The 22,542-nt window shown below is 36.8% G+C and overlaps 4 protein-coding genes and 1 pseudogene across 5 annotated transcripts; 2 read left to right on the forward strand and 3 right to left on the reverse strand.

The window, feature by feature from the left end:
* Positions 1 to 4,204: 4,204 nt before the first annotated feature.
* On the reverse strand, positions 4,205 to 5,681 carry LOC108848879 (RNA-binding protein CP29B, chloroplastic-like). Its single transcript, XM_018622331.2, has 5 exons — positions 5,293 to 5,681; positions 5,104 to 5,205; positions 4,672 to 4,992; positions 4,472 to 4,579; positions 4,205 to 4,391 (listed from the first exon to the last, which is right to left on the reverse strand). The coding sequence occupies exons 1-4, from the start codon at positions 5,641 to 5,643 to the stop codon at positions 4,514 to 4,516; spliced, it is 840 nt and encodes a 279-aa protein (XP_018477833.2). The 5' UTR covers positions 5,644 to 5,681; the 3' UTR covers positions 4,205 to 4,391; positions 4,472 to 4,513.
* Positions 5,682 to 6,720: 1,039 nt separating this feature from the next.
* LOC108848675 (adenylate kinase 1, chloroplastic-like) lies at positions 6,721 to 8,820 on the forward strand. The gene is made up of 4 exons (XM_018622097.2): positions 6,721 to 7,097; positions 7,358 to 7,498; positions 7,573 to 7,845; positions 7,921 to 8,820. The coding sequence occupies exons 1-4, from the start codon at positions 6,798 to 6,800 to the stop codon at positions 8,062 to 8,064; spliced, it is 858 nt and encodes a 285-aa protein (XP_018477599.2). The 5' UTR covers positions 6,721 to 6,797; the 3' UTR covers positions 8,065 to 8,820.
* A 1,305-nt stretch (positions 8,821 to 10,125) lies between these two features.
* LOC108849074 (40S ribosomal protein S5-1) lies at positions 10,126 to 11,543 on the reverse strand. Its single transcript, XM_018622577.2, has 4 exons — positions 11,356 to 11,543; positions 10,770 to 11,041; positions 10,474 to 10,677; positions 10,126 to 10,386 (listed from the first exon to the last, which is right to left on the reverse strand). Exons 1-4 carry the CDS (start codon positions 11,446 to 11,448, stop codon positions 10,332 to 10,334), a joined length of 624 nt encoding a protein of 207 aa, XP_018478079.1. The 5' UTR covers positions 11,449 to 11,543; the 3' UTR covers positions 10,126 to 10,331.
* A 1,549-nt stretch (positions 11,544 to 13,092) lies between these two features.
* On the forward strand, positions 13,093 to 20,217 carry LOC108855406 (ABC transporter G family member 33-like; annotated as a pseudogene).
* On the reverse strand, positions 20,163 to 21,811 carry LOC108855366 (uncharacterized). 2 transcript variants are annotated; one of them, XM_018629175.2, is made up of 4 exons: positions 21,661 to 21,811; positions 21,458 to 21,552; positions 21,214 to 21,355; positions 20,163 to 20,978 (listed from the first exon to the last, which is right to left on the reverse strand). In XM_018629175.2, the coding sequence occupies exons 2-4, from the start codon at positions 21,493 to 21,495 to the stop codon at positions 20,604 to 20,606; spliced, it is 555 nt and encodes a 184-aa protein (XP_018484677.1). In that variant the 5' UTR covers positions 21,496 to 21,552; positions 21,661 to 21,811; the 3' UTR covers positions 20,163 to 20,603. The 2 variants fall into 2 exon arrangements, with proteins under 2 accessions (XP_018484677.1, XP_018484678.1); XM_018629176.2 differs by having other exon boundaries at positions 21,458 to 21,536; positions 21,661 to 21,760.
* Positions 21,812 to 22,542: the final 731 nt, after the last annotated feature.

A 22,542-nucleotide genomic window follows, 5' to 3' on the forward strand; every position in this document is an offset into this window, starting at 1 on the left:
TCCGATTATCTCGGGGATTCCTTATGACGCCTCAGTCATCGGAGCTGTCAATGGAAGAGGATGGTCTCACTCAAGGAGCAGGAACCCAACTCTTCTAGCTTTACGTGGTTCTCTTCCACCTCAACCGCCTGATATGAGTTTAACGGGAGAGGATGATGATTTAATCTGGACAAATTCGCTTAACGGACCACCAGAGCAATTTTCCTCCTCTAAGTTGTGGCAATCACTATACCCGGACCCTGAGACTGTCAATTGGCATCAAGCTGCTTGGTTCAAGGACCACATTCCTAAGCACGCTTTTATGGCTTGGTTAGTGATGAAGGACAGAATGAAAACGAGGGACAAACTGATCTCCTGGGGTATCAATATTCCACCGGCCTGTTTGCTTTGTGGTCATAGTGAGGAAACCACTCCTCACTTGTTTTTCGAATGTGATTACTCGCTGGATGTTTGGGACAGATTGTTTCAAAGGAGTGGACTACAACAGCCTACTTCATTGATCCAAATCATCCCGTGGCTTATTTCAGGTCCAACTCGCGGAAAGTTCAAGCTTATTGCAAAGCTTCTATTCCAAGCTGCCATTTATCATATTTGGAAAGAAAGGAACTCAAGACACCACACAAATGTTTCAAAACCAGCTGCTCAACTTGCCAGAGATATCTTCCTCCAACTTCGCGCAAAGCTCCTTGCCATTGACTTCAAACAAAAAGGGAAGATGCTCACCACAGCCTCCACTGCGGAACAACATCGGACCTATCTTTCTATCTGGTTTGATAGGGTTCAACATTGACCTCAGTCACATGCTAGATTGCTTGCTTCACTGCTATTATGTTTAAAGTAAAATCCTCTTCATTATCTATTAGCTTTGTATAAAATCGGATATAATTATCAATGGAAGGTTTAAGGAAAAAAAAAAAAAAAAAAAAAAAAAAAAAAAAAAAAGAGTGGTGAAAGTATGATGGAGAGTGAACAGTAACAAATACATTCATTCATTTGTTTTTGTAGTACTTTATAGAAATTAAATTTTATGTCGTTTATTTTTGGGACACTACCTACATTCATTTCAACTCTTTCAACCTTTCGGCCATCTCTATACGACTATACCCCATATGCGTACAACTTTTTTTTACTTTCTTTTAAAACTGATGAAGTTCATATTGGCGCCTACATTTCAAAAGATTTTGTTTGACCAGTTTACCCCAAGTGAATCACATAGGATAAAGTTATAAATAATTTCATATTGTTTTCTGATATACGCGTACAATATATATCAAAGATAGTGAAATATTGACACCTATATTTCATGTACAATAATATTCTGTTCTGAGATTGTGAATAGATAGATATATGGATGTCGAATTTTAAGTACATGAAATTGGATTGATAAGAAATACAAAAAAAAAATTGGTAAAAAAGTACTGCATCGACATTCGTATATGCTACATAAAAAGGTTAAAAATGTTTTCTAAAGTGTAATGGGTTTAATAGGATTATCAGAGGAGCTAACATGGAATATGTTCATGTCCAATGAATGAGGTTCATAAGTCAAAGTAGGTCTAGCTGTGCTGCAGAACCGGTTCTAGACACAAACGGATGTAAAATCCATCTTAATCTTAATTTTAAAAAAATAATATTATACATAAGCTCATAGTCCATAGATTACCCATACCCTTTTTGTTAAGATTAACCTAATAATGTTTATGCTCAATAAATTTAGATCCGGCTTTCTTTTTTTTTTCCGGCTTTCTTGCGCTGACCACATACAAAACTACGACAATAACTCATGGGGGTTTGCTTATACAATACTAATGACTTAGATTTTTTTTGTAGAAGAAAACTCTTGCTTGAAATAGTAGTTCCGTTCATTTGTTTAGTCCTCAATATTTTTCTATCAAATGAATGACAAGAGAGATCGTATGAGACAAATATGAGGTATATGTCTACATGTTAATAAATCAAGATGTTTTCTTCCACTGTATATATAACAAGTTGTTAAAGCAACTCTAACAGAGAGTTTTCACTTAGTTTTCATACAAGTTCTCATTTGAAATAACTGCAAAACCTCCATTAATATGTAAGCTAGGAATGATTTTTTAAAATATATATTTTTAACTAATTAATCAAACATATTAAAATAATAATATGTTGCGGCTGAGAAAGTCAATTTGAGATCATCCACAACAAAACTACTCTTAGAACATCTGCAATCTCACTATATTTTCTATTTTAAAATGGAATTTAGAATAAAAATATTTCAGGGATATTCTATTTTTTACTGTACAATAGAGTAAAAATATGTTTAAACTATATATAGAGTAATTTATATTTTTTTGTTATCACTCTATTTTTTACTATAAAATAGAGTATTATTAGAAAAATAATCAACTCTATTATAATTGTTACTCAATTTAAAGTGAAAACTAGAGTAAACCATCTGAAATGATCTTATAATTTTTTTTGGCTACGCTGGCGGTTGGCGTTGAGCGACTCTATATACCTTTCTCTTCTGCTATTTCGTGTATGTTTGTCTGAGTTCCAAAGATCGAGGTTTTTGTTTGGGTTTTAGATCTGGTTGTTGAGGTGGATGATGTTGGTTTCTCTTTCCAGCGTCATCTCTAATCTTGTGGTTCCAACCTCGCGGTTCCAGGCTCATCTGCGTCGGGGTTCGGTGTCTCAAGGTTGTTTATTCATCGTGGATGAAGTGGTGATTGTTTTCGGATTGTTCGGGAATGCTCATGGGAGGCAAGATTTCTAAGTCTCTTCAGGTTTCTATTTTCGTCTATTGATGTTACATGGTTTGTGTTCTACTCTCTTTTGTCCTGAGAGTTGTTGGCTCCTGGTGGAGCTTAATTTTTGGATCCTTGTGGAGCTACGGTTTTTGTCGGTTGCTCAGTCTCTTGCGACATTTCGATGGCAGGTTGTTCTTCTCTTTCCGTTTAAGCTGAGTTCTTTTCAAGCTGCTACTCTGGATAAAAAAAGAACCAGTTTCAATGGGTACGAGTTTATGCTTTAACAATTTGGATATATGATTATAAATGAATTCTATTAAATGTTTTAGAATGGTATTAATTTAATAAAATTGTTAAATATATATTAAAGAATAATCACATTTTGTGATACTTTTTGACATCAATCATGTGTAATGGTTGCATGATATAATATTAAAAAAAAATACATGATAGTATATATATATATATATATATATAATATAATCATATATTATGACTGCATAACATATGAATTTTTTTGGGTAATGAAGTGACCTACAAAAAAGTGAATGGCTTACAAAATATTTATATATGTTGTTAATAGTTATTAGATGGGAAAATTCCATAAAATACCCGAACTAAATTTTGTTAAGCTTTTTAATACCCAAACTTTTTCACTACCCAGTTTAATACCCCAACTAATTATTTTACTCAATTTAATATCTAAACTTTTAAAACTGTGCCCACTTTAATACCCAAACTTTATTTATTTTAATAAAATACTAATAAATTTCAAATAAAAGTTTAAAAAATCTCTAAAATTTACAAATAAACTCAGAAAATTCTAATTTTTTTTGGTGTTTGAGAAATAAAAATAACTAAATAGTGTAAAATATTAAATTTTGTAATAAAATTTCTAAGTTTTAAATATTTAATTTAGTTTGTTTTCTAAAATAAAAAACGAAATTTATTTTTATCATTCAGATTCATTTATTTTTTGAAAAAAATAAATTTTCCATGGTTTATCTACCTTCTTTTCTAAATCTTAAAATAAAATTAGAATTTTTAATATTTTTCTTAGATTTTTTGAGATTTATTAAGTTTTGTTTGAAACTTTTTAGTATTTTTATTTAAATAAATAAAGTTTGGGTATTAAAGTGGGTACAATGTTAAAAGTTTAGGTATTAAAATGAGCAAAATAATTAGTTGGGTATTAAACTGGGTAGTGAAAAAATTTGAGTATTAAAAAGCTTAACAAAATTTAGTTCGAATATTTTTATAGAATTTTCCCTTATTAGATTAATAAGTTAAATTTTTTTATGAATCAGTTGGTATATTTAATTTATTGGTCTTGAATACATATTTTATATTAACAGTAAACAAATTTGAGTGTTTACTTTTGAGATTCTCCTTAAATAGTATATTGTTGATTTTGTTAAGATATTAATAAGATATATTTTTGATTATATTTATTGTAAAATTAAATGATACAATAATTAGAAGTGATAGATTTTTTAATAGATGATCCAAAATAAAATGTCAACACATGAAATAAATCATGATTACTATTTTAATATATAAGATTTCTCAAACATAAGACCATCCGTGTATCCAAGGCACAACAACACATAAGTAAGGTCCGAAACTGCCACCATCCTCTCACACAAAACTGCTTCAAAGCGCCTGACACATTTCAATTACTCAGATAAATCAGTCTATGAAGTCACTAATGCAATAATAAGCGCAGTGTTGTTAAGTCATACCCTCCACCACAACATGCGTTTTTGAGAATAACGAAGAGGTGCTCAAAACTGGCGCCTTGGAGGCCTAGCCTCAGCTTCAGAGACTCTAATCTGTCTCCCATCCAAATCCTACACAGGTCAGTCAACACAGCCAAAAGCATATCAAAGAGCTGTTTTAATTGATCGCATTGTACAAGTGTGTCAGGAAACAAGATACTTACAGCACCATCCAAGGTTCTGATAGCATTCTGAACCTCTTGAGCAGAGTTGTACGTCACAAACCCAAACCCCTTGGAACGACCACTGTCCCTGTCGTAGATGACTCTAGCCTCAACAACCTTCCCCTGCTCCCCAAACAAACTCTCGAGAGCCATGTCATCGACACCCCACGAGAGATTACCCACATAAACACGGTTTCCCGAACCAGCACCAGAACCTCCACCTCCACCTCCAAAGCTGCTTCTAGGTCCTCTGGAGAAGGAGTCTTCCCTCTTCGGTGGAGGAGGACCCGCATTAACTCTCAACTGTCTACCATCCAACTCCTGCAAAACAACAACCAATAAGAACTACAAACCAACAACACAAAGGTTCCAACTTTTTTGTCTTTAGCAACCACAAGTTATGAAATAAACACAAGTATCTTGTCTTCTTACATAACCATTGAACTGCTGTTCAGCTGTCTCAACTTCAGAAGCTGAAGACATAGTCACAAACCCAAAACCTCTGCTTCTTCCTGTCACCTTGTCGTAGATTACCTAAACAAAGACGAACACAATCAGTAAAAGATCCAATCTTTATCTCATTTTCTCGAGAACCCATTAACTCACAATTCGAGTCATTACCTCAACCATCTCGACGTTCCCGGCGCTCTCGAAGAGCTGAGCGAGCTGAGCGCTGTCGACGTTGAAGGGGAGGTTGCCGACGAAGAGCTTGAGGTCAGAAGAGAAGGATTGCTCCCTCCGCGGGGGAGGAGGAGGAGCGTCGTCATCAGCGAAGATGCCGTCTTCCTCGACCGAGAAGTCGTCGGTAACCGCGACGGTGCGGACGAAGCGAGACGCGACGGCGGAGAGGGAAGCGGGGGATTCGAAGTGGAGTTTGAAGGAGAGGGAAGCGGAGGCGGGTCTGGAGATGGAGAAAGGAAGGGACTTTGGGGTGAAGGTGGAGAGAGTCAGAGAAGTAGCTGAAGCAGCCATGGTGAAGGGAAGTGAAGAGAAGAGATAAGGTTTGAGTGTGGAGATAAGATGCTGATATTTATGGGCCAAAAATGATAATAAATATCTTTGCACAAAATATCTCTTCCTGATTTTTATTTACACATTTTGCCTCGAATTTTTTATTTATTGCTAAATATTCCGCTTCTAATTAAATTTTGTCAGATTTTAATGAATTTCTCTTAACAGTATCAACTAAACACATGTATGTATTTAAATAATTATATGTTTGCATATAAATTTGCAGAATTTTTTTGGGTAGAATTTTGACTTGAATTAGTGGTGTTTGGTTATGGTTTTATTGGAACAGTCTCTACTTACTACTTGTCATAAGCTGAAGTGAGATGACAGATGAGATGAGATCTAAGCCGTGGAGTTTTTGAATGGACAATGGAGATGGCACGTCTCATGCTAAGGCAAAAAAAAAAAAAATCTATAGGATAGGATTATTGGGATATTTTAAACTAAAAGCCATTGAGTTCCAGCTCTTCTTGTTCTAGCACAGATCTTCAACTTGCTCCATACAAGTTACAAATCATTGAATCATACAAACGTTTGACTTTTTCAAAACAAGTTTTGAGAAAAGAAAAAAGGACTTATTTGGATAACAAGAGAAGATTAAAGTTCATGAACTAATAATGAAAGTAAAAACAAAAACAAAGCCAAGAAAGAAAGAATCACGTCAGTGTTCTGTTTCTTGTCTGTCTTAACAATGTATCACTCAATGACCAAAACCATCATCAAGATTTTCCGCAAGATAAGCTGCTCGTTTTCACCTAAGCCATGAATCGTTTTCACCTTCCGCGGCAGCGTTATGGTAGTGATCGATCGCCGACAGACGAGGAGACATAAACCGCCATTGTTCGTTGTTGATCCGTACCAAAAAAAAAAAAAAAAGTTTAACTCTTTTAGCAAAAAAAAAAAAAAAAGTTTAACTCAGACCGTTAGTTAACACACGTTTGGCAGAGATGACGTAAGCATTGTCCGAAACAGAAAAGTCAAACGCCACGTTAGGAAAAGGACGATCCTTTTTACAAGCGAATGTTCCGTTCTTGCTAGGTTAAAAGTCTTTACCTTTAATAAGCCCAAGCCGCTTCTCTCCATCTCTCTCTCTCTACATTTCTCTAATATCTGAAATGGCGAGAGTGTTGCGTGTGGCGAGATCCTCCTCCCTCTTTAGCTTCGGGAGCAGATCCTACTCAGCCGAAGCTAGCCACGCGTCCTCTCCTTCTCCTCCTCCAACGTTTCTTCGCGGCGGTGGAGCTCGCAGGGACGTTACCAAGGAGAGAAACGTGCAGTGGGTGTTTCTCGGCTGTCCCGGTGTAGGAAAAGGCACTTACGCTAGCAGACTCTCGAGTCTTCTCGGTGTTCCTCACATCGCCACCGGAGATCTCGTCCGCGAGGAGCTTGCTTCTTCCGGTCCTCTCTCCCAACAGGTTGTTCTTTCATCATCTTCTTTTTTTCATTTTTCTGTCTAATGAAATCTTAAAAATCGAGTTTTTATTTTATTACCATCTATTGGATCTGTTGCAAGTTCTTGTTTCTTACCAACAGATCTAATGAAACCAAACCAATCATGAAATGTTTTTTTCTTTGTCTAAATTTTGATCAGTTTCCTAACGGATCTAGTCGTTTTTAGTTAAGAGTCAACGGTTCGAATCTCTTGTAATGGTTACTGTTGTTATCTTTGTTACAGCTAAAAGAGATTGTAAACCAGGGGAAACTGGTTTCGGATGAGATCATAGTGAACCTATTATCAAAGAGACTTGAGGCTGGTGAAGCCAAAGGTGAATCAGGTTTCATTCTCGACGGCTTTCCTCGGACCATGAGACAAGCTGTAAGTAAATAAATATTCATTCATCTTATAACCCATATATTTGAATTATTTAATTTTTTTTTTGTGTTAATCAGGAAATACTAGGAGATGTCACTGACATCGATCTGGTGGTGAATCTGAAGCTACCTGAGGAGGTTTTGGTTGACAAGTGTCTAGGCAGGAGAACATGCGATCAGTGCGGTAAAGGTTTCAACATAGCTCACATCAACTTAAAAGGTGAGAATGGGAAACCAGGGATCAGCATGGATCCGCTTCTACCTCCACCTCAGTGCATGTCAAAGCTCATCACTCGTGCTGATGATACCGAAGAGGTTGTTAAAGCTAGGCTTCGTATTTACAATGAAACCGTAAGATCCCCTTCTCTCTCTATTGTCCTTCCTATTTTACCTATGAAACAATACTTGATGCTTTTCTATGTGCAGAGCCAGCCTCTTGAAGAGTACTACCGTAGCAAGGGAAAGCTGATGGAGTTTGACTTACCTGGAGGCATCCCTGAGTCATGGCCAAGGCTATTAGAAGCCTTGAGGCTTGATGATTACGAGGAGAAACAATCTGCCGCGGCATAGTTCTCACTTCACTTTACTCCGGTATTTATTTATATAATTCTTTGCATGTGGAAGACATATGCCTAATCAGTTTTGTGTGTTGGAAATAAAAGAAAAACCTTAGATTGTTTTTTTTATTGCCTCAGTTCAGAATAATCATCATCATATACACTTTTGCAAACTATAATGATGTATCATGATTGTTTTATGAGTTTCCTAGTTACAGGAATGTATAAACACTTTTACACTGCTTTGGTACACATCAGGTTTTGATTATTTTTTTGTTTGAATGTGATCATGATTGTTTATCAGTTTGCTAGTCACAGGAATGTATCAATACTTCGAGACTGTTATGGCTCACATCAGGTTTTGATTGTTATGATCTTGTGATTTGTTAGTTTGGTTGGTTGCTGATTGTGTGTGATAATATTGCGGCTGGCCGAGCTGGCTGGTTAAAGAACTCAACCAGACAGTAAAGTAAAACAGTCGCATACATTAAAGATTCTGTGGAACGTATAACCAGCTCCTCTCTGTCCTAGAATTGGCGGTTTCGGGATAGAACTGTTCCTTACATACTGTTGGAGCCCTTTGATTTTTCTGACTTGACCTTTAGATTCTTATTGTGGATGGTGAAATCACAATAGCGAACATGTACTTTACAGAGATCTCACTTACATACTGAAACTCAGTCACTAGTATCTCTTTGTAGTGACTTATGGTGTTGTCTCGGCTTGTATATCAAACATTTCAAATCGATGGAAAGTAAGGTTTTTTCTTCTTCTATATGTACATCATTCGGAGTTAAGAAAGTGTGTACAAGATGCAAAGCTAAAAGAGAATCGGACCAAATCGATGGAAAGTTTTTGATTAAAGTTTAAGAACTGTGTGTACAATTAATTGAGCTTAACCAACTTCTCAACAACTCTTATCTGACCTAACAATCTGTTTGTTCAACTGTTCATATTCCCAAATCTTAGTTGCTAGAAGTTACAAACTAACAATTGTTAACTTTGATAAATGCTTCTGTTAAACGTTAAGTTTCTATAGTAAGCAAGAAAGCTCACATCTCCATTCATCTTTCCACATCTAATCAAGTCAGCCATATGCTTCTGTCTCACGACAAGCTGAGAAGTTATGAAGAGTATTTGTACCTTCTATTGAACTTGCATCCTTGCTTGAAATTAGAGAAAAAAATCAGCCAGTCAAATCAACTTTTGTTCAAAAAGAAAAAAAAATGTATTTACATCAAATTTAATCAGCAAATGCAGTCGATGGGGAAGAAACACCAATCATGTGGTCCAACATTAAGGTAGTAGTTAACAGTATCCAGCTAGAGATAATTGATAGCATAATTTACCTACTGTTTATCTCGAGTATGTGTTGGGTGATATTAAATTTCCAAAGATGATCTTCAGTTTCAAGAGAGAGAATGTTTTTAATTTTCTTTGAAGACAATAATAGTCAAGTCATCTTCAAGAGCTTGCAAGGTGCCTAATATATTAGCATCCTCTTTGGATCAGTCAAAGCAATGCATCACCTAAAAACAAAATAGAGAAGATGCATGAGGCTTGTGTTATAAACCAACCAGCTCGCTGTTCCAAGGTCGGAAAATTCAACTGATGGAACTTCGGACTCCGGCTGTAGAAGGAGCCAGTGTGATGAAGGAGAGCCTGATGATCCAAGCAGATGCAAAGAGAAGGTGAGACCGTTGTTAGGCTTTCTTTGGCTTGTTTTTAAACACTTTCTGAATCTACAGTTACATATGTAAGTTAGCTGATAATAACTGGAAGAACGATAAGCAGGAGTATCAGTGGAATCAGATAGCCTTGAACTTGAAGGATTCAAGTGGAGGCAATGAGTATCCAAGAAGTTACTACAGTTTCACTTGAGCATAGCTTTTACTACAACCTACGAAGGCAAACACACTTATTTTTGCTCTTGTGACCCTCCAACTTCGTCTACTCTTCCCTTTACCTCCCCCACAACATTCTATTCGATGATTAAAATCATTTTGGTGGTTACAACCTCAACAGCATTTGATGATTATAATCATTTTGAAGCTTAGTATTGTTAGTATACAGGTTTGATTAAATAACAACTTTTAAATTAGAAATATAAAGATGAAAATATTCTTAAACATGAAACGGTTTTGATCAAGATGCCAAAGTGTCAAAAAACTTCATTAAAAGATACGGACATCTTCTGAAACACGTCCAAAGCTCTAATGAGAAACAGTAAAATAAGGTCTTTGAGATGTAGTGCAAACTCAAGGCATAGGACGATCTTCCTTAACGGTTGGCCTTTGCAACTCTCTCAATCTCATCCTTCTTCTTGATAGCATAGCTGCAAAGACAAGACGCTTATTAACGAGTACTAAGCAACAAAAACGTGAAGCCATTAAGAGACAAGACAAAGTAGAGAGAGTATTACCTGTTGGAAGATCCCTTGGCAGCATTGATGAGCTCATCAGCAAGGCACTCAGCGATTGTCTTGATGTTTCTAAAGGCAGCTTCACGTGCGCCAGTAGTGAGTAAGAAGATGGCTTGGTTCACACGTCTCAGAGGAGAGATATCAACAGCCTGCCTCCTAACCACACCAGCAGATCCAATCCTGGTAGCATCTTCACGTGGACCACTGCCACACCAATAAAACACACATCATCAGAAAAAGAAAAAAACGTTTCTAGTGACACGCAAGAAAGTAAGCACTATCACATGTTGACTTACCTGTTGACAATGGCATCAATGATGACCTGAATTGGGTTCAAGTCAGTCAAGAGATGGATGATCTCCATGGCGTGCTTGATGATCCTCACAGCCATCAGCTTCTTACCGTTGTTCCTCCCGTGCATCATGAGAGAGTTTGTGAGCCTCTCGACGATTGGGCATTGAGCCTTCCTGAACCTCTTCACAGAGTATCTTCCAGCAGTGTGGGGGACAAAGGTTGCGTGCTTAGCAGGCTGCACACCAATGTAGTCAACAAGACTAATGTCTGTGACCTACATTCACAAAAACACACACACAAAGGTTAAATAAAAACAACATCCCCAAACATATAAAGTGTTTGACTTTAAGAAAAAGAAGTATCAGGATCAACCAAGAGTACTAAGACAATAGAGATGAATTGACAATTATAAAAACATAACATATTTTCGGACAGAACTCAGTGAGTTATAATCTAAAATCAGACAATGCAACTGTCGTATTGTAGACTAATCATTTCACTGTAGATTTAGATCCTGCAAATGAGCTCATACTCTACGGACTCATATACTCTACAACCAAGAGTTCAAAAGATAGATCAGAGATTTACCGAAACGTCGTCAAAGCTCCAACGGTTGAAGAGCTTGACCTCGTTGGTAAGCTGTTGCTGAATCTCAGCGTCAATCTCTGCGGCGGCGGCCATGGCTCGTAGTAAGTGTCGTTTGGAGAAGAAGAGAACAACTAGGTTAACGCGGCTTGCTGCTCGGAGAAAAGGTGGTGGCAGTAGCTCAAATGAAGAAACAAAAACCCTATTTTACTGGAGTATTTGGGTTTTAAGATGGATTTTATTGGGCCCATTGGGCTAAAGTGAGAACGGGTCAAAGGTCCACTTGGCCCAGTCAAAGTCATTATAACCTTTACGAATAATTTCAACATATCAAATTTGGAACTTCATTGCTCGTTCAAAACTTTAATATACTCTCTCCGTTCCTAAATATAAGATGTTTTGGATAAAACACGTTTATTAAAAAAATTATTTTTTATCTAAAAAGTATTATTAAAATTATAAATTAAAAACTATCTGACCAACTACAAAATAGAACTATTAAATTTGATTGGTTACACAGTTTTTGATAAAGTTAAAGTTACCTAGAAATATGAAAACATCTTATATATTGGAACAAATTTATTATTCTAAACATCTTATATTTAGAAACAGAGGGAGTATGTTACAATTGTTATTTTGAAGGTTAGAAATGTTAATAAAAACGTTCAGGTTAAAAGTGAGTGTAAGTGTCTGTTTAAAGTTTATAGTGTAATTTTTTGCTAACTTTATAAAATAATAAACAAGCTTAATATACTTTTCAAAAGACAAATAACACAAGCTGATCTTGAAGAATCGACAATTAATGTGAAAGTGATAGACAATGAATGTGAATATCGCTTGAGATATGACGATAAGATACTCTCAACACTAACGACAACAAAAGCATTAATTTGGACTCGTTGCTGCATGGGTAGAGAAGAGTGGACAGAGGAGCTTGCAGAGATTGGAACAAGTATGGGTTCGAGTTTCAGGAGCATCTCCTCAAGAAATGAACATGAGGATAAAAACATTTTTTGTTGACAAAAAAACTGCTAAGCTAGGATTTTTTTTTTTTTTTGACTAAAGCTAAGCTAGGATATTGCGCTAATGAAAGGCAGCGAAGGAACATTAACCACTTACATCTTTTATGTTTTTTTTTCTGTGACGACTCATCCTTATTTAATGTTGTTTGCGCGTTTATTTTAATGTCACTGATAGAATATGTACCACATCAACGGTCTAGCAAAGCATTGTCGATGGAATATAATACCACATAAATGCTTTAACAAAGCATTGTCGATAGAATCTTCATTGTCATTTACTTTTTCTTTTAGGGGGGATGGATTTTTTTGCCTAGCAAGTAGCAACACTGGATATATAGAATATGGACCATTGATGTAGTTTAAGCATGCGTAATGGTACACTATAAGCACTAGTTTTTTTTTATAGGGATCATTCAATTAATTATGTTTTTTTTTCAATGTAGTTAGGTAATGATACTTTAATTTCCCCACTTTAGTGACCCAATAAACCTCCCCATTGTATCATTGTAGTCTACTTTTTATTATTATTAAATTTGTAGATATTATTAGAGGAATATAGCCTTTTTTCTTTTGAATTATTATCGCTTTTTAATTTATTAAAATAAGTCTGGTTATTTTAAGGTGAATGTACTGCCTCTAGTCAATTCGAACTGTTTGTTTCCGACCATGTTCCAATCATTTGATGGTAAATTACCCAAAAAGAATATAAAATTGAGAAGAAACCCTCAATCACATACTGCACGTTAATCATGCTCTAATAGTTGTAGTATTGGAAAGACGGTCTAAGCATATTAAATATATATTACACACAGAAGACAAATGCATATCTCATCATTGACTTCTGAGGATCTCATGAGATAGGGAACCAAGAGACTCATTGAGGTATGAGTGGAGAAGAATTGAGAATGGAACTTGCAGAGTTTGGAAGAAGCATGGGGTCAAGTTTCAGGAACAGCTCTTCAAGAAATGAGCCTGTGGATGAAGCAGAACATGCTCTTCAATGGGCTGAGATCCAAAGATTACCTTCTTTCAAACGTCTGAGATCATCTCTGGTCGATGAAGAAGGCGAGGATGTGGAGAAAGAGAAAAGAGTCGTTGATGTCACCAAGCTTGGAACCACAGAACGTCATCTGATGATAGAGAAGCTGATCAAACACATTGAGAATGATAATCTCAAGCTGCTCAAGAAAATCAGAAGAAGAACAGACAGGTAAATATTATGATTGAACTAATTAAGAAACAAAACTTGAAACTTGATCGTTTGAAACTGAATTGTATACTTGCAGCGTTGGTCTGGAGCTTCCGAGCATAGAGGTGAGGTATGAGCATTTAAGTGTTGATGCAGAATGTGAAGTCGTTGAAGGGAAGGCGCTTCCAACTTTGTGGAACTCCTTGAAGCACATTTTTCTTAGTGAGTATACTCGAGAATGTAATGCAAATTATATCAGTAAACAACTCTGAAGAAAGCAAAAAAAAATATAAGAGAAACAAATACACGTTTAAAATTTGTATATTGATTATGTCAATAATTAAACTTACAACTCCTTAGACTCATGTTAACATAACTAGTATTGAACTATATTCTCTATTTATATCTTTAGGAATTGGTAAAGCTGAGTGGTGTAAGAACACATGAAGCCAATATAAGCATACTTAACGATGTTAGCGGCATCATTAACCCGGGAAGGTAGCTTTTGATCCAAGCTTTGAGTTGTGTGTAATGCACGCAACTAATGCCTCTTCTTGTTGCTCAAGGTTAACACTGCTGCTTGGTCCTCCTGGATGTGGAAAAACCACTCTGCTCAAGGCTTTGTCCGGAAACTTGGACAAGAATCTAACGGTTTTCAGACTTTGTCTCAATCTGATTCCTTATGATGCAGATGTGTTAAAACCATGTCTACTTTGTTTTCCACAGCTTTCTGGTGAAATATCCTACAATGGATACGGTCTGAAAGAGTTTGTTCCTCAGAAGACATCAGTGTACATAAGCCAACACGATCTGCACATTGCAGAGATGACAGTTAGGGAGACAATAGATTTCTCAGCTCGTTGTCAAGGTGTTGGTAGTCGAACAGGTAAGATGTCATCATAAAAGCAATGATCTCACTGAAGAAGCATTCTCTAAACTACTTTTTTTAAAACAGATATTATGATGGAGGTTAGTAAAAGAGAAAAGGATATGGTGGAATCATTCCTGACCCTGAAGTAGATGCTTACATGAAGGTACACTCCTGAAGCTAATGCTGAACCTGATCTTTGACTAAGAGGGTTTATTATAAAAACATTTTGTTAAATCCCATTGTGTGCAGGCTATATCAGTTAAAGGACTTAAGAGAAGTCTGCAAACAGATTACATCTTGAAGGTAGTTTCTCTTACACAACTCAGACTTGTTGATTAGCTTCTTAATTATGTCTTGTTATTGCATTTTTTTTTTCAGATCCTAGGGCTTGACATATGTGCAGAAACATTGGTTGGGAATGCGATGAAAAGAGGCATATCTGGAGGTCAAAAGAAGCGTCTTACCACAGGAGAGATGATCGTTGGTCCAGAAAAAGCTCTTTTTATGGATGAGATCACAAACGGCTTAGACAGCTCCACAGCGTTTCAGATTGTCAAGTCACTTCAGCAGCTGGCTCACATCACCAACGCAACTGTGTTTGTTTCCCTTCTCCAACCTGCGCCAGAATCATATGATCTCTTTGACGATATTGTGCTCATGGCTGAAGGAAAAATCGTGTATCATGGTCCGCGCGACGAGGTCTTGAGATTCTTTGAGGAGTGTGGGTTTAGATGCCCAGAGCGGAAAGGTGTTGCAGACTTTCTTCAAGAGGTAAGAAGCCAAGATTATGTTCCTTGACACTGACGTTTTGATCCAATAGTCCTGAGTTGTTTGTTTTGTAGGTTATATCTAGAAAAGACCAAGGACAGTACTGGATTCACCAGGACATACCTCATAGCTTTGTCTCAGTAGACAATTTCTCAAAGAGGTCCAAGGAGTTAGAGATTGGGAGGAAGCTTGAGGATGCTCTCTCTAAGCCATGTGATAAATCAAAAACCCACAAGGATGCTCTCTCTCTTTCAGTGCCTACTCTCTTCCAAAGTGGGAGCTCTTCAGAGCATGCATCTCAAGAGAGTTTCTTCTAATGAAGAGAAACTCTTTCGTCTACCTCTTCAAGACGTTTCAGGTTACATTCTTTGCTTCTTTGTGTCTTCTTTCAAGGTTCTAGGGTTAGGTCTAAAAAAACCGTTCTTGCCTTTTATGTTTTGCAGCTTGTTCTTTCAGCGATCCTCACTATGACTGTGTTTATTAGAACACGGATGGGTGTAGATATCATCCATGGGAACTCTTACATGAGTTGTCTCTTTTTCGCAACCGTTGTGCTTTTGGTGGACGGTGTTCCAGAGCTGTCTATGACTGTTCAACGACTTTCCGTGTTTTACAAGCAAAAGCAACTTTGTTTCTATCCAGCTTGGGCTTATGCAATCCCTGCAACAGTGTTAAAGATCCCTCTCTCTTTCTTCGAATCTCTAGTTTGGACTTGCCTTACTTACTACGTCATCGGATACACCCCTGAAGTCTCCAGGTGAGTGAGACCATCTCTTGCTTGCTCCTTACTCAAAAGGTTTTGGAAAGTAATGGTTACTTGGTGTTTTTTTTTTAGGTTCATTCGTCAGTTTATGATGCTCTTTGCTGTTCACTTCACATCCATATCCATGTTCCGATGTATAGCTGCAATATTTCAGACAGGAGTTGCTTCAATGGCAGCTGGTAGTTTCGCCATATTAATCACTTTTGTGTTCGCTGGTTTCGCCATCCCTTACAGTAAGACTTTTTATCCTTTCTTTCAGTTCAGTCTTGTTCCAAACTTTCACATCAAAAACATCTTTTGTTTGTTGCAGCCGACATGCCGGAGTGGTTGAAATGGGGTTTCTGGGTGAATCCTATAGGTTATGCAGAGATTGGACTCTCTGTAAACGAGTTTCTAGCTCCAAGATGGCAGCAAGTAAGTCTCTCATCTCCTACTCACTTTCTCTTCATCATTGTTCCAAGACTAAATCTGTTTTTTCTTGCTATGTTTTGTAGATGCAACCCACCAATGTTACCTTGGGGAGAACCATACTTGAAAGCAGAGGACTGAACTATGACGATTACATGTATTGGGTCTCATTATGTGCCTTACTTGGCCAAACCCTTATCTTCAACACCATTTTCACTCTAGCTTTGAGTTTCTTGAAATGTAAGTTTACAAATATCTTCAACATCATTTTCACTATAGCTGAAGAGTTTCCTTTTAACAGCTCCCACTACATCTCGCGCTATGATCTCCAAACACAAGCTCTCCGAGCTGCAAGGAACAAAAGATTCATCAGTCAAGAAGAACAAGCCAGAAGAGACAAACGAGGAGGATTCAGGTGAAACATATTTTGTCTTTCTTCTAGCGCAAGTAAAACTCTTTTCTTCTCTGTTTTCCTTCATTAACCTAATTCATTCAACAGGGAAGATGGTCTTACCTTTTAAGCCTCTCACCATAACATTCCAAGACTTGAACTATTACGTCGACGTTCCTGCGGTAAAAGCTTCTCCTCCCCGTTCTTGGATCTTAAACCATCTTCATATGCAAATGATCATTAAAGAATGTTTTGACTTAATCTCAGGAGATGAGAGTTCAAGGGAAGAAACTACAGCTTCTCTCAGATATCACCGGAGCTTTCAGACCAGGCGTTTTAACGGCGTTGATGGGGATCAGTGGAGCTGGAAAAACAACTCTACTCGACGTTCTCGCCGGAAGGAAAACAAGTGGATACATAGAAGGAGAGATCAGAATCAACGGATACAGTAAAGTGCAAGAAACCTTTGCAAGAGTCTCAGGCTACTGTGAGCAAACAGATATACACTTGCCAAACATCACCGTCGAGGAGTCTCTAATCTACTCAGCTTGGCTCCGTCTAGTTCCAGAAATAGATCAGAAAACAAAAATAGTAAGCCCTAACGATTCTAAAACAATCAACAATGACCTAGATAGTAACTTGACTGAGAAGAAACTCGATTGCAGAGATTCGTGAAGGAAGTTCTTGAGACGATAGAGCTGGAGGAGATCAAGGACACGATGGTGGGAGTTCCCGGCCAGAGCGGGCTATCGACGGAGCAGAGGAAGCGGTTGACGGTGGCGGTGGAGTTGGTGGCGAATCCTTCCATCATATTCATGGACGAGCCAACTACGGGGCTGGACGCAAGAGCAGCTGCCATTGTAATGAGAGCTGTGAAGAACGTTGCGGAGACTGGACGAACCATTGTGTGCACTATTCATCAGCCTAGCATTGATATTTTTGAAGCCTTCGACGAGGTGAATTCATTTTTTTTGGCTAATTAACAAGAAACATATTATATAAATTTTTTTTATCATTGTACTTGTACAGTTGGTACTTCTGAAGAGAGGAGGTCGCATGATTTACACTGGACCACTTGGACAACATTCTTGTAATGTCATTCAGTATTTTGAGGTTAGCGTGTTTCACAAGAAACAAACAGTCCATTTAGGTTCTATAACTTTAAGGTGTTTAACGAAATAAACAACTGTGTTCTTGTTGGGGGCTAAATAACAGAGTATCCCTGGAGTTGCAAAGATTAAAGACAACTACAATCCAGCAACATGGATGCTAGAGGTCACTTCACAATCTGTAGAGATTCAACTCAACAAGGATTTTGCAAAAATCTACAAAGAATCTGCTCTTTACAAGTGAGCTAAAGATGTCAGAACATGTGTTTGTTTCTGTGGCTGGTGGGGCTCATGTGTTTTTTTTTTTCTGTTGCAGGAGCAACTCTGAACTTGCTAAAGAGCTGAGCAAGCCGGATACCGAGTCAAGCGATTTGCATTTCGAGAGAACTTTTGCTCAGAGCTGGTGGGAACAGTTCAAATCTTGTCTGTGGAAGATGAGCTTGTCTTACTGGAGAAGCCCTGCTTACAACTTGATGCGAATCTTTCACACACTAATCTCTTCTTTGATCTTTGGTTTACTCTTCTGGAAGCAAGGCCAAAAGATGTAAGTTAGTTGCATAAAATACATTCAAATCATCATTAACATTTTTAGTAAAAAAAAATATGTCTCACATAGCAGTAGAATACTATTTTATTCCAAAAATAGCACACAAGAAAATTTTAACTAAAAGTATTTGTGTGGCTTTAGTGATTAGGGTTTTAGTATTTAGAGTGTTAAGTTAGGATTAGGATAAGAGTTTAGGATGAAGGGAAATTTAGTCATTTTTAACTAATGATAATTTGAGAATTTTGCTTCTAATGTGCTATTTTGTCATAATTTTTTTGTGCTATCCAAGGAATTTTCTGTTTTTAGTATTCACTTCTTATGGTATGTTATTTTGGCAGAGATACTCAACAGAACTTGTTCACAGTTCTAGGAGCCATCTATGGCCTTGTGATCTTCTTGGGGGTAAACAACTGCATTTCAGCTTTACAGTATTTCGAGACAGAGCGTAATGTTATGTACCGCGAAAGATTCGCTGGAATGTACTCTGCGTTTGCCTTTGCATTGGCTCAGGTTGTGACTGAGATTCCTTACATTTTCATCCAAAGCGCAGAGTTTGTGATCATAATATATCCAATGATGGGTTTATACGGATCTCCCTATAAAGTCTTTTGGAGTCTCTACTCAATGTTCTGCAACTTACTATGCTTCAACTACTTGGCATTGTTCCTCATCTCCGTCACTCCAAACTTCATGCTCGCAGCTATTCTCCAGTCCCTTTTCTTCGTTGCTTTCAACCTTTTTGCCTATGTTGCACCGGGACGGATACGGGAACAGATACGGGTACGGGAGCGGGGACGGGAAACGGCAAAACTAAAAATTTAAAGAAACGGGGGTACGGCATATATATTAAATATAAAAACATATATACATATACTTATAAATTGAAAATAAAATAAATTACACTATAATCTTAAAGAAAACAATGTAATGTAGTATTTTAAATAATAATAATAGGAAAAAATGATTTGTTTAGTCATTGATTATTAAAATATCATTCATCTAGTTTAAAGTTCATAAAGTGAAAGAATTAGAAACAAAACTTCTTTTCCTTTTAGTACTTTTTAAAGAAAAGAAGTAATGAATTATCTTAATATAAGATAATGTTGACGTAAATATGTTCATAAACACTCAATATATTAATAATTAGATGTTCGGTTGCTCTCACCGTCCCCATGCCGTTCCCAAGCAGTCCCCGTCCCGGAAACGGTTCCGGTACGGAAACGTCGACCTAAATGACGTCCCCGTGCTTCATAGCTTTTTGCTGGATTCTTGATTCCATTACCAGTAAGAGATCTTTTGTAACAAGTCATCATCGTTATCATATTTGATCTTTACATGTAGTTAATAGTGTTTTCTTGATGTTGAAACAATGCAGCAAATACCAAAGTGGTGGGTCTGGCTTTACTATCTAACACCTCCCTCTTGGAGTCTCAATGTGTTTTTCTCGTCTCAGTACGGTGATATTCATCAAGAGATCAATGCATTTGGAGAAACCACGACCATTTCAAAATTCTTAGAGGATTACTTTGGATTCCATCATAATCGTCTGATGACCTCAGCCATTATTCTCATCGCGTTTCCAGTTGCATTGGCCTCTATGTTTGCTTTCTTCGTTGCCAAACTCAACTTTCAGAAACGTTGATCGACTGATCATACACCAACCAAGAGGTCCACAAACACCAAAGGGTAGTTTGCAAAATTAAAATACATGTACGGACATCCACGTATCCGTTGTCACACTATTTGTAACACTAAACAAATGCAAACTTTATTCAAAAATCATAAGAAGGTTACATATACTAATGCATTAAAGTCATTTAAGTTTATAATACAGTTAGAATAAGTATATACTGCTTCCTTTGTTCAATCACATTCATAATTTTCAAGAAACGTCACTTTCTTTCACTGATAACAAAAGAAGAAAGAGACAGGTATGTGTCCTGTCGTCCTCCCCTAACACTTTGAATTTAATACTGTCAAACTCAAAGGTGTCGTAAAGCCGAATCAATCCCTTTATGATCACATGCCCTTCTCCTTCCCATCTCCCTCTATTCTCTTTTGTACCCATCAATAACTTCCACAAAAGTATTATAATATGGTATTAGTAGCTCACCCTGAGAGTAACGGTTCTAAGTCAAGGTTATTAAGGAGATGAGTAATGGATATTCTTGATTCTTGAACTCTTACGAAAAGTCACTACTAGCCTGTGATTCTGCTTCATGACTTGAGGTTGAAGCAACAACACTTTCTTCACCAGAAGAAACATCTTTGAGCTTTGAACTTGACTCTTCTTCTTCTATGGAGGCAACATGTTCAGTTGCTTGATCAACTTTTTCTTCCTCCACAAATCCATTTTCATGAGTTTGTTCTTCTTGCTTGGATGCTGAAGTGGAAACCGATGACAAACAAGAAACTTCTGATGAACTCAGTTGCTCTGATCCCTCAGAACTGCGTGACTCTTTTATGAATTCAAGCTTTTTCATCAGAAACTTCAGTCTCTTCTCTGCTTTTTCCCTTAATCTGATCTCTTCTTTCAGATTTTTCTCCAGCTCCTCCATCTGTTTCCAAGAGATTAAAAGTTGTCTTTGAAACTAAAATCAGCTTATTACCAAACAAAGATTTAAAAAAAAAAAAAGATAACATAGCAAATGCTTCTATCTCTCTTGGTACAGAAGTAACAAGAAATGACTATTTTCTTGGTTCTTGATCAAAACCAAATCTTGAAAATAGAGAAAAAAAGGCATTTAAAAAAAACAAGAATGATGATACTTAGGGTTATATTTATGAAGTTACCTTTCTGGCAATGAGCTCTGCTTCATCTTTTACAGACCTTGAAATTTGCCTCTCTGCAAGTAGTCTCCCTCTTAGACACTCCACAGTTCTCAGATCTTCCTTCTCTTCTTCTTTTTCCATCTTCTTACTTTCAGAATTTGTTCTGCAACAAAAGAAAAAAAGATATATAAAATCAATTCCTCAACAGACTCACAATACTTTATATCACACATATATATAATAGATAGGGAAAGAGAAATTACACCTGCATTTTGTGTTGTAATTGAAGTGATCAATTGTCATATTGTTTTTATAAAGCTTACAAAACTCCACTTCACACCTAACTGCAGAAAAGGTAAACTAACAATAACAAGATCAATGTGTTGTTAGATTCATGTCATTATAACTTACATTTATTGTTCATTCAGTAAGGAATATATCAACATCATATCTTAAAAACCAACTTACCAAGAAACAGTCGACACTCTTCCTTAACAAAAATATTCTCAAGTTCAAATAGAAAAAAAACAGATCCAGATTAAAATTCAAATCCCCTCACTTGGGAGAGAAGAGTGAAATGAACTTAAAACCCAAAAGTTTTGAATTTCTATCTGAAAAGAAAAACAGAATCTGTGGCGTAGGGACATGTTGTTAGCAAAACGACAGTGTGGGATTGGACTTTTGTTAACTTTGTTACGAGACAGGATTCTCGTGAGTTGGTAAATGTCCCACTTCAAGACCTTTTTCCAAGGTAAATAAATTATACTTCTTACTACAAGGTTATTTATATATTATATGACATCCATGTTAATACTAAACCATAGTGTTAATACGATTTTAGTTTTACCAAGTGTCGCAAACCTCTTTGTCAACACTATCACAATACCATTAGTGTCACGCAGAACATTAATGCTCCCCACGGCGGGGACCCCACCTCTCACTATAAATTTACTTCATAGTTTGTGTTAACATTTTTTTTTTGAACTGTAGTTTGTGTTAACTTTCTTTTCAAATTAGATACATTAGTTAGCAACACGCAAAGAAAACATTCGAGTGATTAATAGCTCACTTGTACTTCACTCAAAGATCAAAGTAATTACCATAACACTTTTAATCAAAACAATGCTTAATTTGTGAAGCAACCTAATGAACTTAGTATTATTTTTCTCTTTAGGAACCCCCACTACTTTCAATCAAAATCACTTAATAACTCTCAAGTTTATAGCTTTGGTATGATTTTACCGACCATTCAACGTTATGCTCAATCACAACAGCAAAGACTACTCCTCCGTTCCTAAAAATATGATTTTCTGGATTTTATTTTTGTTCCACAAAGAAAGATTTTCTATA

This window comes from Raphanus sativus, chromosome 4, assembly GCF_000801105.2.
Source record: "Raphanus sativus cultivar WK10039 chromosome 4, ASM80110v3, whole genome shotgun sequence".
Classification (NCBI taxonomy): Eukaryota; Viridiplantae; Streptophyta; class Magnoliopsida; order Brassicales; family Brassicaceae; genus Raphanus; species Raphanus sativus.